The 15355-nt window shown below is 41.8% G+C and overlaps 1 protein-coding gene across 4 annotated transcripts in view; it reads left to right on the plus strand.

Annotated features, from left to right (window-relative positions):
* ADCY1 (adenylate cyclase 1) overlaps positions 1-15355 on the plus strand; it is a 496503-nt gene that overhangs the window by 357233 nt on the left and 123915 nt on the right. For 3 of the 4 annotated variants that reach the window (XM_072412075.1, XM_072412077.1, XM_072412076.1), the window contains one exon: positions 12094-15349. The exons of the other annotated variant lie outside the window; for it this stretch is intronic. In XM_072412075.1, the coding sequence (XP_072268176.1) occupies positions 12094-12429 (336 nt within the window). In that variant the 3' untranslated portion in view covers positions 12430-15349. Of the gene's footprint in view, positions 1-12093; positions 15350-15355 lie in introns of those variants that run through there. 4 annotated transcript variants of the gene reach the window in all.

Raw genomic sequence — 15355 nt, forward strand, 5'->3', positions numbered from 1 at the left:
TCCGCTCCTCTTCCGCTGCATCTCTTTGTAGTTCTCTCCATTGGCTTCCATTTCACCTTAGAATCAAATTTAAGCACCTGTGCTTTGCCTTCAAATCCCTACACAGTTATTGTCCCACTTACATTTCTGACTGCTGCTGCCGCTCATTCTGCTCCTCCAATGACCTACTAATGACTTCCTCACTCATAACCTCATCACACGCATGGATACAAGACTTTTCTAGAGCTGTCCCAACTCTCTGGAATGGTCTTCCTCGTCCTATTCGGCTTGCTCCTACTTTCTGCTCATTTAAAAGAACGCTCAAAACCCATTTTTTCAAACTTGCCTGCCTGTCTTCTTCTGTCTTTTGAAACCATCACTACTTCCCACCACTACATATCTCCCATCCTATTGTGTGTGAAATTCCTCCACCTACTAGATTGTAAGCTCTTCGGGTTCTCTCCTCCTGTATCACTGTCTGTATTAGTCTGTCATTTGCAATCCCTATTTAATGTACAGCACTGCGTAATATATTGGCGCTATATAAATCTTGTTTAATAATAATAATAATAGAGCTTGGTACTGGGCAGGCGGCAGCATCATTTACAGCAGGAGGAGGAGGCGGTGGGCTCTGAGACGGAGCGGGGACTGCATTGGTAACTGGCATCTGGAGCTGGTTACTGGGCAGGCAGCAGCATCAGTAACAGCAGAAGAAGAGGCGGTGGGCCCTTAGACATAGTGTGGACAGCATTAGTAACTGGCATCTAGAGTTGGGTACTGGGCAGCAGCAGTAACAGCATGAGGAGGAGGCATTTAGCACTGAGACGGTGTTTGGACGACATTAGTAATTGGCATCTAGAGTTGGGTACTAGGCAGGCAGCAGCAGTAACAGCATGATTCGAAGGTGGAGGGCCCTGAGACGAAGTGTGGATGGCATTAGTATCTGGCATCTACAGTCGGGTACTGGGCAGGCGGCGGCATCATTTATAGCAGGAGGAGGAGGAGGAGGCGGTGGGCTCTGAGACAGAGCGTGGACGGCATTAGTGTCTGGCATCTACAGTCGGGTACTGGGCAGGTGGCAGCATCATTTACAGCATGGAGAGGAGGCAGTGGGCTCTTAGACAGAGTGTGGACAGCATTAGTGTCTGGCATCTAAAGTCAGGTACTGGTTAGGCGGCAGCATCATTTACAGCAAGAGGAGGAGGCGGTGGGCTCTTAGACGGAGCGTGGACAGCATTAGTAGCTGACATCTACAGTCGGGTACTGGGCAGGTGGCAGCATCATTTACAGCAAGAGGAGGAGGCTGTGGGCTCTGGGACAGGGCGTGGACAGTATTATTGTCTGGCATCTAAAGTCGGGTAATGGGCAGGCGGCAGCATCATTTACAGCAGGAGGAGGAGGAGGCGGTTGGCTCTGAGACAGAGTGTGGACAGAATTAGTTTCTGGCATCTAAAGTCAGGTACTGGTTAGGCGGCAGCATCATTTACAGCAAGAGGAGAAGGCGGTGGGCTCTGAGACGGAGCGTGGACAGCATTAGTGTCAGGCATCTAAAGTCAGGTACTGGGCAGGCGGCAGCATCATTTACAGCAGGAGGAGGAGGCGGTGGGCTCGGAGACGGAGTTTGGATGGCATTAGTATCTGTCATCTAAAGTCTAGTACTGGGCAGGCGGCAGCATCATTTACAGCAGGAGGAGGAGGCGGTGGGCTCTGACACGGAGCGTGGACGGCATTAGTAGCTGGCATCTACAGTCGGGTACTGGGCAGGCGGCAGCATCATTTACAGCAAGAGGAAGAGGCGGTGGGTTCTGAGACGGAGCATGGACGGCATTAGTATCTGGCATCTAAAATCAGGTACTGGGCAGGCGGCAGCATCATTTACAGCAGGAGGAGGAGGCGGTGGGCTCGGAGATGGAGTATCGATGGCATTAGTATCTGGCATCTAAAGTCGAGTACTGGGCAGGTGGCACCATCATTTACAGCAGGAGGAGGAGGCTGTGAGCTCTGAGACGGAGCGTGGACGGCATTAGTGTCTGGCATCTACAGTCCGGTACTGGGCAGGTGGCAGCATTATTTACAGCAAGAGGAGGAGGAAGAATGTGATGGGCTCTGGGACAGAGTGTGGACGGCATTAGTGTCTGGCATCTAAAGTCAGGTACTGGTTAGGCGGCAGAATCATTTACAGCAGGAGGAGGAGGCGGTGGGCTCTGAGACGGAGTGTGGACGGCATTAGTGTCTGGCATCTAAAGTCAGGTACTGGGCAGGCGGCAGCATCATTTATAGCAGGAGGAGGAGGAGGTGGTGGGCTCTGAGACAAAGTGTGGACTGCATTAGTGTCTTGCATCTGAAGTTGGGTACTTGGAAGGCGGCAGTAGGAGGCGGTGGGCCCTGTTACGGAGCGTGGATCGCATTGGAGGTTGAGGCCATCTCTATGGACAGTGTAGAAGCTGTAGCTAGTTGAGACATGAATGGATTAACGAAAATCACACTTTCCATACCTACTATCTAGTGAAACCACATAAAAGGGAACAGACTTGGTGGAATTTGCGGGGAAATACATAAATGTTTTATCATTTATGGATATTTGCAAGTGCTATCACAGTTAAATATATGTATTTGTTTCACATAAATACATACATTTTTATGGCTTTAGGGATATATAGCAAAGTGGGTTTAGAACTAAAGATCTGTATTTTTTGTAGAGAAATATAGAATGTTTAATGGTCTTTTGGATCGATACAAAGTGCTATCTGAATTTTATATCTAGATTTTTGGTAGAGAAATATAGAATTTTTTATGGCTATGGAGATATATAGCAAAGTGGGATCGGAATGAAATATCTCTATTTTTTGGAGAGAAATACTGAATTTTTTATGGGTTTTAGCATAGATACCAAGTGCTATCATTATAAATTATCTGTATTTTTATTTTTTAGAAATATAGACTATTTTAGTTTTTTTGTGATAGATTGCAAGAGGTATCCTAAATTTTACCTCTTGTAATATATCACAAAAGATAGAAAAATGTCTATATTTATCCATAAAAAATACAGATATTTCATTATGATAGCACTTAGTATCTATCGAAAAACCCATAAAATTGTCTTTATTTCTGTAAAAAAAAATACAGATATTGAATTCTAATCCCACTTGCTATCTACCTAAATAACCATAAAAAAATGTATTTCTCTCTAAAAATGCTGATATTTATTTATTTATATATTTATTTATATAACTATGAATCATAATTAAATATCTGTATTTAATACATTTTTTTTGGCTCGCCTGAATGAAATATCTGTATATTTTTTATAGGACATAGAAATTTTGCTGTTTATTTTGATAGATAGCAAGTGGTATCAGAATAAAATATCTGTATTTTTTTAAAGAAATACAGAAATGTTTATGGATTTTTTTAGAGATAGCAAGTGGTATCAGACTAAAATATCTGTATTTTTTTTACAGAAATACTTACATTTTTCTGCTTATTGCTTGCTGCAATATTGCTTCCTGCATTTGCTATCTTTCAAAATAAACAGAAAAATGTCTGTATTTCTTTAAAAAAAATACAGATATTTAATTCTGATACCACTTGCTATCTATCCAAAAGGACAGAAAAATGTATGTATTTCTCCACTAAAAATACAAATATTTAATTATGAATCACACAGCTCCATTACAAGTGATATAGTTCTCAAAGTAGATAAAGGCAGAGGGCCCTGAGGGGGGTGCTCGGTAAAAAAAAATTAGCCAGTTACACAGCTCCATTGCAAGTTATACAGACTAGAGGTAGAGGGCCACTAGGGTGAGGAGTAGAAGGAGATGCCAAAAGGCTGTGAAGTGCTCTTCCCATCAAGATGTTCGTGCAGCAGTTGATGACTAATCAGTACACTCTGCAGAGGGGGTGTTGAAGTCATTGCTGATTCAAGCCTTATTCATTTTAATAAAAGTGATTCGGTCTACATTTTCTGCGGAGAGCCAAACTTGTTTGTCACTCACTACGCTCCCAACTGCACTGAACACTCTTTCAGATAACACACTTGTGGCTGAGCAGGCAAGGATCTGAATGGCATGTTCTGCCAGCTCCGCCCACTGCTCAAGCTTGGATACCCAGTAGCCCAGTGGGTCTTGGCTTTTCAGGTTGCAGATGTCCCATGCAGAGCTCAGGTATTCCTGCACCATGACTGAGTAGCCCTGCTGAGTGTCATTGGCAATTGCTGCACGACTGGCAGCTTGCTTCCGCTGAAATCAAGCCTGCATAGTTTGGCTTAGACGACCTCTACTGCTGCTGCCACCCATGCAGGTGGAACTGCTATAGGGTTCCCTGCTGCTGCTGCTGCAGGCAGTCAGAAAGGCTGAGCACAAGTCCCTTACAAGCACTTCTTGGTAGTGCTGCATTTTAGGTCTCCTGTATTGGGCCAAGATCAGTTGTTGTATCTCAGGCTTGTAACGTGGATCCAGTAATGTAGCAATCCAATAGTCGTCAGTCTTTGTTTTTATGTGTTGTATGCGTGGATCTTTGACTATGCACTCCTGCGTGAAGGCTGTCATGTGGCTCAAACTACCCAACTGTTGAGGTAATTCTGGACACACATTCCTGTGTGAAATGTCATCTCTTGATGCAGTGTCTGCTCTGTGTCCTATCCGAGATCCACCATCATCTGTTCCAGCAGGCATATGATGGGAATGGTGTCACTGACACAGGCCTGATCTCTGCTGATCATCCTGGTGGCCTCTTCTAAAGGTGACAATACAGTGCACATGTCCTCAATTTGCAGCCACTCCGCAGGGCTGAAGATAGGTAGTGTAGGTATACGTCTGAAACGAACAGACTACCATGTAATTCGCCACCGCTTTCTGTTGTTCATCCAGCCGCTGCAGCATGTAAAAGGTGGAATTCCAACGTGTGGCCACATCACAAATTAACCGGTTCACTGGCAGGTTGAGATTTCGCTGTAAATCCACCAATCTGGCACTGGCTGTGTGCGTCCGGCGGAAATGCGCTGACAACTTTCTGGCCTTCAGCAACAGCGGCTGGAGGCCTGGGTAATTCCTAAGGAAGCGCTGAACTATCAGGTTCATGACGTGAGCCAGGCAAGGTACGTGTGTGAGTTTCCCACAACGCAGGGCTGCCAGCAGATTGGCCCCATTGTCATACACGACCTTGCCTGGCTGAAGTCTGTTAGGAGTTAGCCATATGTCCTCCTGCTCCCGCAAGGCACTTAGAATGGCTCGGACCGTGTGGCTGAGGGAACCCAGGCTTCGCAACCTCAGGACTGCGTGGCAACGTCTGAATTGTGCACCGAAATAGCAAACTGCAGGTTGTTGCTGGTGGTGAACAGATGCTGCCGAATGGGAGGTGCTGGTGCTGGGTCTCCACGGCAAAGTGTCCCTGGAGGAAGAGGTTGAGGCACAAGATTCAAAGGAGGAGGTGGAAGTGGAGGTTGAGGAGGAAATTGCATGGCGATGTGCTCTGGGCGGAGGTAGGTATGCAGGCCTTGCTGCAGCTGCATCTTCCCCTGCTGCCACCAAAGTTACCCAGTGAGCTGTATATGAAATGTATCTTCCCACTCCATGCTTGCTTGACCAACTGTCGGTTGTCAGGTGTACCTTGCCAGAAACTGAGTGCTACAGGGCCATGGACACATTGCTCTGTACGTGTTCATGCAAAGCAGGAACACATTTTTCTGCAAAATACTGTTGCTTAGGCATAACGTACTGTGGGTTTGCATAGAGGAATGGGTAACGGAACACACTGGAGTCCACCAGCCAGTAAGGGAGGAGCCCTAACGCAATCAGCTGTGCAATTGCCGCATTGATTAGCTTTGTTTTGGGGTCATTTGGGCCATATTTCCTCTTGCGCTCCAGCATCTGGGGGATGGAAGGTTGGATGCTGCTAATGCTTACCACAGAAACATTGGACGATGGGGTAGAAGTTGTGTGGGATGGCAATGATGCCTGGTCCTGACTGCTAGCAACACAACAAACAGCAGCCGATCTGCGTTAGAGCTCCTGCTCACCGCTGGTGGAGCCTGAAAAAGGTAATGCTCAGCTACAGGCCACACTCAAATTGCTGGCAGCAGCACAGTTAACTTTGGTGGCAGAAGAGGAAAGGCAGCGGAGAAAGATCGAGCAATTTGAGCTTGCTTCTTGGGCGGAGGTGGTTGCACAGAGCTCTGTGCTTTGACCAGGAGTTCCCACCAGGTTACTGGGTGGTGGCTTTTTAAACGAGTGCTCATGCAACTTGTTCCAAGTTTGTTTGGGTTTTTGCCTCGTTTCAAATGTTGAGCACACAGTTTGCAGGTGACCATAGTGTTGTCATCACTATGGACATTAAAAAATGCCCACACTGGCGAACATTTAACTGGGCCGAAAGGTGGAGCTGGTGCGAGGTGGAAAGGTGGAGCCGTGGTGGCGGTCCGCGGATGTTGAGGCATAGCTGTGGTGACAGCTTCCGACGATTTACGTCTATGACTTGCCTCACTGGTACTTGAAGAATCCAGAGTGTGGGCAACTTTTACCCTCTTACTCCCTCTCCCTCCTTGAGGGCGCTCTGCAACCTCCTCCTCCTCTTCTTCTTCCCCCTCCTTCTCTTTTTCCTGCCTATGATGATCTCCTTGTTTGCCCCATGTCAGATCAAGGACATCATCATCATCAGATGAGACAGTTTCCCTATATGTGCCGAAAGGAAGCAGTGGCGTTTTGGCGCCAGTTTGAATTGGCTCGTCTGGCTGAGAGTGTTCTGGTGAAAAGTAACTGGGGGAAAAGCCTGAGAACTGACTCTCTTCGTCAGATGACTGAAACAACTGAGCATCTTCAATGAATGCTTGTAGCTCCGCCTCTCCAACCCTTCGGTGGGACTCCTCTACATACTGCCGTACACATGACTTTCCAGCCGCTGATAAAGAACTAGGAGGTTGTGTATCATGGACTGTTGGGACACCTGTAAGGCCTGTGTCTAGGACTGGGATGAAGAGGGGATACAATCACTTGACCCAGGCTGGGTCATGTACTCTACTACGTCTTGTTCCTGGTGTGGCAATAATAGATGCCTACCACCAACAGCAGCGCTTCTTGTTCTTGGGACTGCAGCAAAAAACAAATTCATACTGCTTTGCTTGCCACCCCTGCCAAAGCTGCCCTTTCCTATTTGGTCAGACATAGTAGAAATGTTTTTATTTATGTGGCTTGACACCCTGCAAAATACTTTGTAACTAATATGCTATATGTATATGTAAGTTTGTACAGTAAGTGGATTTTTTGATTGGGGGGGAGAGGGGGGTTGACACAAAAAATGCAAGTGCACTGTGTACGTTGTATGCAGCACTTTGCTTCAGTGGTGATGCTTGTAATATGCAGCACAGTATACAAACTATATACCGCAGTATACACTGCGTCTGTGTGTCTGTCTCTCAGTACAAGTGTGATACTGTGCACGTAGTCAGCGAGGGGACCCTGCCTCTGGCTGTGTGTATGTAACACACTGACTGACTATTTATCTATCTAGCTTTCTATCTATCTATCTATCTATCTATCTGTCTGTCTGTCTGTCTGTCTGTCTGTCTGTCTGTCTGTCTGTCTATCTATCTATCTATCTGTCTGTCTGTCTGTCTGTCTGTCTGTCTGTCTATCTATCTATCAATGTATGTATCTATGTATCTATCTATCTAGCTTTCTATCTAGCTAACAGTGAAACACTCTACCTATCTGAGTACAGTAGATTTCAGGACTGCACCAATATAGTACAATCCAACAATCTATCTGACTAATAGTGTGAGTGTGACACAGTCTAACTAAGTAAAGCACTTTTTTCACTTTGACAAAGCAAGCCAAGCAGCACAGAAAGGTTGTGATGCTATCAGCAAATCTCTGTCAGGAGTGGTAAATGCAGGGACGCCCTGGCCTTATATAGGCCAATGGCTGCCTGTGTGGCATGCAGTGACAGACAGCCAATCGGCTGCCTGCCACAACAAACATGGAGGGGGGCATCCCTGCTCTAATTGGAGGGCCCTAGGCATCATTGGGAAGGTCCATAGGCATTGTGGGAGGGTCGAATTCGGGGATTCGAATTCAGCAAAATTCGTGTCGGGTCCACCCGAATTCGAACAGTCATATTCAGGTCGAACATTAGGACGACTCAAATTCGAACAACAACACTAGTGAGATGCCAGTGACACTTTATACTGCAAGTGGTGCTAGTGTTAGTATCTGCCACTCGTAGAACTGGGGGCATGGGGCATGATCAGACCAGCTGATTGGGCCTATGGGGAATGTAGTTCTTAGCACCAGGGTGTTTACAAAAAAATAATCAATTCAGGTATGTGTGTTGTGCACTGGGGAAAAAGTATACTGTCTGTCCGTGGGGTAAGCTGCATGCCATGCATCAAGTAGGCCACCATTATGCATTAGCTTGCAGAATCTTGCAGACATACGTGATGTAGGTGGTGGGCTTGCTGTGGGGTTCATGGCTACCAAATCCAAGGATGAGGTGTGGATAAGATTAAAATCATATTGAGACCAACAGATACGTATGAGATAATGCCACCATTTGCGTGAGGACTTGATCAATGAAAGTAAGTTGGGATGAACTGGGGGCATAGATGTTGCACAATATTCATTAATAACTTTAATAGGGGGCGACAACTATGAAATCAACATAAATATGAATATAAGTCAAGCTAGAAACAAACCATGTACACGTGTATATATACACACATACACATATTTATATACATTAGTATGGAGCTGAATTCAAGGTATATACACTGGCTACAATTATGGACATGGGGCCCGTGTCAAGGATGAAGACCATTATTCAGACTGGAATACGGAGTTTATCAAAATGGGTCCACATCTCTGGGGGGGAGAGGAGTAATAAAATGACAAGGTGATTCAATATAGCAAAATAAAAATATAATAGAACCAAATGCTTGCTTACAGATTACAAGTCCCAAAACAGAAAAACCATAGCATCTGCCTCCAGCTAGGATTCTCTTGGTGCTGTAACGAGGATGCTGGTAGACAGGAAAAATCAATTTTTCAGGAAATTTTCCCAACTGCAGATGATTCCTGGACACTTCATAAATACTTTTTGTTACAACAATTTTGTTTTCTTTTTTTTAATTCTTTATTTGTGTGGTTACATTGGGTAGAAGGCCAGAGGGGGTAAACATGGGCTCCCTTGTAGTGTAGCGAGATGCCCTTTTTGCAGATCCTGCTCCCTTTTCGGTCGGGTTTCCTGCCCTTTTTTCTGTTCCTTTTTGCCAAATGTATTATTATAAATTTTCTTATAATATTTTATAAGGCCTTTTTATCCCTACTGTGTTCCTCCTACCCCCTGAATGGATTTTTGCTTGGTGCCCACTTGGGTTTTTATTTGAAAAATGGGCTACCCAGTGTTGGTACAGTTTATCGCTCTTAATATGCTTGCTCCTCTTCACCAGCCAGACTCCATGACTGTGAATAAACAAGATTTAGTATTTTTACCTCATCTTGTGCAAGGCCTCAATTCCCCAATTAAAAGAATAAGGTATTTCCAATATTATCATGCAATGGGGGTTGATGCAGGAAACTTACTTTACTGTTAAATTCTACCCAAAATACTTTCACAGAAGTTATCCTTTGGTATTCTTAGCAAATGTGAAAGTGAGGAATGGCATTGTGTTTCTCCAAGTCAGTCTCATTTAATCTACACTCTGAACATAAAGATCAAGATAGACGCTATCTTATGGTAATGGGTGACCCTAGAGGAACTTTGATCTCTTTCTTAAACTATTACACCTCCACTACAGGACAACTGAAGTTTTTATCTACCATGTTTGATAAATTAGCTCCATTTATAGTGGGATCTTTAATCCTGATGGGTGATTCCAGTTTAGCCTTAGATCCAATTTTGGACAAAGCCTTCCACCCCATCTTATAGACACCCGTCAAAACAAAGTTTGTGCTTTGCCACTTTGTTATAACAATACAATTTAGTGGATGCTTGGAGAGATTTTAACCCCTCCACCAGAGATTATACCTTCTATTCTTCAGCACATAAACAATACTCTAGGATAGACCATATTTTTATCCACACCATGCATACCCTACTTACACTCGGCACGCATTCTAGCTACACCATGGTCAGATAAGAACCTTTAGTGGTTCGCCTAAAAGGGTTAGGCACAAAAAATCCTCGACCAATGTGGAGATTGAATCACTCCCTTCTAAGTGATCCCTTGCACTGTATAACAAAAAAAAAAATCAATTAACTTTATATTTTCGATTTAACAATGCTCAAGACACCTCCCTAGCTACTAATTGGGATGCTCAAAAAACACATATTAGAGAGCACTTTTTCTTTAGCTAACAAACTCAAAAAACAATCATTAGGGCCTATCTCCTCCCTACCAGAGCACCGCTTTGAAAACTCTTGTCTTTCAATTTACAGAAGCAAAAGGGGGCAGTTTATGGTACAATTTTCCCCACAGACAAAAAGCTCTTTTACATGACTAAATGGGATTCGGACTTAGAAGTTAAACAGAATGTTCAGGAATGGGAAGAGTTGGCTAATTCTATTTCCACCATTTCCCTAATTACAATATTAGTAGAAGCCAACTAAAAGTCTTGTTAAGTTAGTGGCTGTTCAAATCCAGAAATTAAATTTACTTATTTTACCATTATGCTAGAGGATGTGGTCAGATAGGCACCAAATATCATGCTCGGCTGATGTGCCCTAGAGTTTAAAGATTCTGTATTCAAATCTATAATCTTATCTTTTCAATCATGCAACTCAATATCCCCAAATGGGTGGATAGTGCTTTGTTTTCTAAACTAGAAGACTAAATACCCAGACAGTACAGTAGATTGGTTAACTATATTTTATTAGCAGCCCGCATTACGATTGCCTGCTATTGGAAAGCTTTGTCTATTCCTCTTGATTTTATAAAACACACATTAAATTGGATCATGACAAATGATAAATTAAAACTGCACCCTTCAGAATATTTTGAATATATATATTCAATATATATTTGACCCTTGGATTGAAACAGTAAATCCCACGGGTGGAACCTCTTTCATTCCTGATCCCCTCTCCTAATCTCCGCCCCACCCTGTCCTTTATGTGGTTACCCTAAATGCCTTTTCTAATTGTTTAATTGTTTGATTTATAATTTAGCTCACTTAATTAAGGAAGAACCTTTTTAAACAACAAAAGGGGACATTGTTGGTTTTTGTTACACAGCTGTAATACTAGGAATTTCTATGTTATAATTTTTTGTACTTTAGAACAGAGGTTGTCTGACAGAAGGGCCGCGCCTCGGGCCGGTGCATCCACCAGCGGGGTCAGGAAAAGGACCCTGCTTGGGGGGTGCACTGGCCAGAGCCACGGACCACGACTCCTGGAGACATTGCAGGCTCAGGGAGGTAGACGGGTTGTGGGCGATGGGAGAGTGGGTGGGTTCTGCCATCATAACGTCACTCTGGGGGGAAGTTTCTTGAGTTGAGTGACACATGGCTCCCGTGCATGTGGTCCACGACTTGCAAAAGGTTGGGGACCATTGCTTTAGAACACATAATTGTAGATGTATCACTAAAAATAATAGACCTAATGTCCTTTTTGTTACTTTGGCGTACATTGCCAGATAGATGTTTATATTCTTTTCATGAAGCTGTATTTGTATGTTTGTTATACTGTTGACTCTTTGTATTCCCCATTCTCTGAAGTTTTACAAAATGTTTAATCTATCACATAAAATGAAAAATAAAATCTTGGAAAATAAAATCTAATGATCTAGCTTTAGGGTCTCTTTAAATTTGGCTAATGTTTGTTTTAGTGTAATTATTGTTTTTTTTGGTGAAGAAAAATCATTTTACCAATTTTTGTAGTTTTCTGTTATTTGGTGATTCCTAACTTAAGATTGTTACACTAACAATCAGAAAGGCAATTTTACATTGACATTTTAACAAGGTTGACAATTAAGCTGTCACTTTAATTCTTTGAAGTTATTATGCTAACCCCACCTTTTTATAAAACACCTTTAATACCAACAATAGTCAAAAAAGGAAAAAACAGAATATATTCTATTCTGTCTATTTTTTATATCTGAAAAATAAAAAATATGTTTCTTTTCAGGTAACAGAAGATGTCTATCGAATATTAAAGAGATGCAATTATGAATTTGTTTGCCGGGGTAAAGTCAGTGTAAAAGGCAAAGGAGAGATGTTAACATATTTCCTTGAGGGAAAAATTGATGGAACAAATGCACAAACTCGGTCTCTAAATTTAGAACGCAAAATGTACCCTTATGGTAGATCAAACATTCAAACAAAGTTGGGTACAAGTTGTCCATCCGTGTCATCTGCAGCAAGTCTTTCAAGCTTAACTGTGGGTACACTTCAAGCTACAACATCTCATGCAAATCAGACTCTACATTTCCTTCCTTCTGTGCCTGCAGTTGAAGAGGCATGAAACAAAAAAAAATCTTGTTTGCACCATCCACAGTGAGCTGTATGCCTGTTTTGAAAAGAGAAAATAAGGGATAAAGAGATGTCACAAAACCAAGGATAATTTATCCAACCAAAGAGAACTATGGGAACTGTAGGAGTGGAAAAACCAAGGGCTAACAATTGTGTTAGGTGTTCAGGGGGAACAAGTTGTCATGTTCCAAATTCAAATGGGATTTGAAAAATCAAATCAAAAATTGCATAATGAAAACTAGTATGTCTGGTATACACACCAATTTGAGGTGTATATTGAGATACATTCATTTAAGGTACTTTTTTAGTTCAAATAGGATAAAAAAAATAAGGCAAACATATGAATTTTTAGTAATAGATACATTCAGTCATATGGGAAAACTAACTTCACTTTTTGAATGTACTCTTTATGTTTATCTCCTAGGACTTCCACATTTTGATTTGTTAGGAGTTTAAATCTTTGAAGGTGCTACTTTGAACGTTAGATCACTTGAAATGTTTAATATTGGAAACTTTTGCACATATTTGTGAAGTTGTGATTTTTTTTCCAGATATGGACTAATTATTTCATGGATATTTCAATTCATGCTTTTTGCATGTAACCTGTATGTTTGCATGAAGTTTATTATATATCTACAGCAGCAAATGAGGAAAACAAAGACTGGACTCAGGGGTATACAGATAACTGAAAAAATGAAACACTGTATTGTTTTAATTAAATGTATTTATTATTATTACTAGCACTGGTACCTGCACCATCTGGGAATGTTGTATGTAGTTATTGCATGTAACCTTTAAGTGTAACCTATAATACTAAAACAACATTTGTGATTAGCATTTTTCCATTTGCAGATAATTGCAAAATTACACTCTATGGGCCTGATTTATTAAAGCTACCCAAGGCTGAAGAAGATACATTTTCATCAGTGAATCTGGGTGATCCAGCAAATCAGGAATGGATCTCATCCAGAACTGAAAACATTTGCTAACAAATACCAAATGACTTTTAACAATCCATGCCAGGTTTGCTGGATCACCAAGGTTCATTGATGAAATTGTATCTTCTCATGCCTTGGGAAGCTTTAATCAATCAGGTACTTTGTCTTAAGATCACCATAGGACTTGCAGAATGATTTTGCTTGCTAGAAAATTTTTGACTATTTGCTTTGTTTTTTTTTTGTTTTTTTTTGTAATAAACTATGATTGAATATTTTTGTAATCAAAAGAAATACCTCAACTCAATAACATTTTTATGATCATGGCCCCCTCCAGTTGTGCTTATTTTCAATGGGACCAACTAATTATCCTGATTTTCAAACCCAGAAGGGTTTTGGCTTGTTGAGACAAGGTAGGACTTCAACAGATTGCTAACTAAAAATATTCTCTATATCTGCCTCTCTTTCACTATAACTATATGTTTTTAGGTTTATTTTTTTCTTTACTTAATATATTAGAATTGGAATCTGTTACTTTATAGATGATCTTATAGTCTAAGCCACATGTACATATATATGCTACACACTAGGGCTAATTTGGGTGTGTGTATCATTTTGTCATTTTTCAACTACTGAGCTTCCAAGACATGAAACTACTTTTTCTGTGGTGTCCAGTGTAATTGTGCTGGTAAGTTTAGACTCATATTTGTGAAATTTGATGGTAGTATTTATATATTTATGTACTTTGAAATAGCACAAAAGTATGGAATGCCATGAGAATTTATAAAGCAAATTGTTATTTTGAGTGACAATCATTTTTATCCTTAATGTATATCTTAAATGACATGCAGTACTGAAATTTAATTTATGGAGCTTGATTTTTTTTATTACATTTCACAAGATTACAAGCTACTTGACAAATATATTAGTATGAAGAGTACAAATACTAACCAATTTGCAGTTTAAGCAAAATCAAAATAAATCAAAAAATAACATATATTTTTTTTAATGGATGCTGCCAATTAAAATGTAACTTGTTATCATAACAATGTATTCAAGAAGATATTTTTATTATATTTAGTTTATCAGTTCAATCCATTCTTAGAGACTAAAGACCATTGTATTTATATTTTAGGCACAAATAAGTAAAAACATTATGGGGTCTATACATAAAGCAGAGAATCTGACATGCAACGAAATTTATGTGCAGGTGTATGTGTTTTAAATGGCAATAATCAATTTACTTCCAGATAATATTTGCTGTATGTCAGATGCTCTGCTTTATAAATTTACCAATTTATGTTAAGTAATGGTTTTATCAATTTGTGGATAACTTTGCATCCTGGCTCCCACACATTCTTTCCCATGACCTGCCCACCCTAATCCTTGGTGATTTTAATGTTGCAATGGATGAGCCCAACCTTCCCTCCTCAGCCAAACTGCTCTCCATTACCTCCTCATTTGGACTCACACAGCACATGAATGGCCCCACACACATAGCTGGACAAACTTTAGACCTGGTATTTTCTAAACTCTGCAACCTCACCCTCCTTGACAACTTACCATTCCCCCTCCCTGATCATAACCTTATCACTTTCAACCTATCAAACCCTTGCCCTCCCTTGCCACATCCCAGACTTGGTCACTGGCAGGGAGATATCCGTAACCTTGACCACAACCTTTTCTCAAACTGCCTTGCATCCCTAACCCCCTCCCTCTCCAAAATCACCTCCCCAGACGAAGCTGCCACCATGTTAAACCACTCTCTTTCCCTGGCTTTGGATAATGTTGCTCCTGCCACCTTCCGCTAGCCCCGCCCTGCCAACCCCCAACCCTGGCTCAACAACCACACCAAACAGCTACAAAAGTCTGTTCGTGCAGCCGAGCGCAAGTGGAGGAAATCTGGCCTCAGCGCTGACTTCATGGACTACAAAGCCAAGCTTTAAAGCTTTAACACAGAGCTCACTGTCACCAAACAAAATT

This window comes from Pyxicephalus adspersus, chromosome 5 (genome assembly GCF_032062135.1).
Source record: "Pyxicephalus adspersus chromosome 5, UCB_Pads_2.0, whole genome shotgun sequence".
NCBI lineage: Eukaryota > Metazoa > Chordata > Amphibia > Anura > Pyxicephalidae > Pyxicephalus > Pyxicephalus adspersus.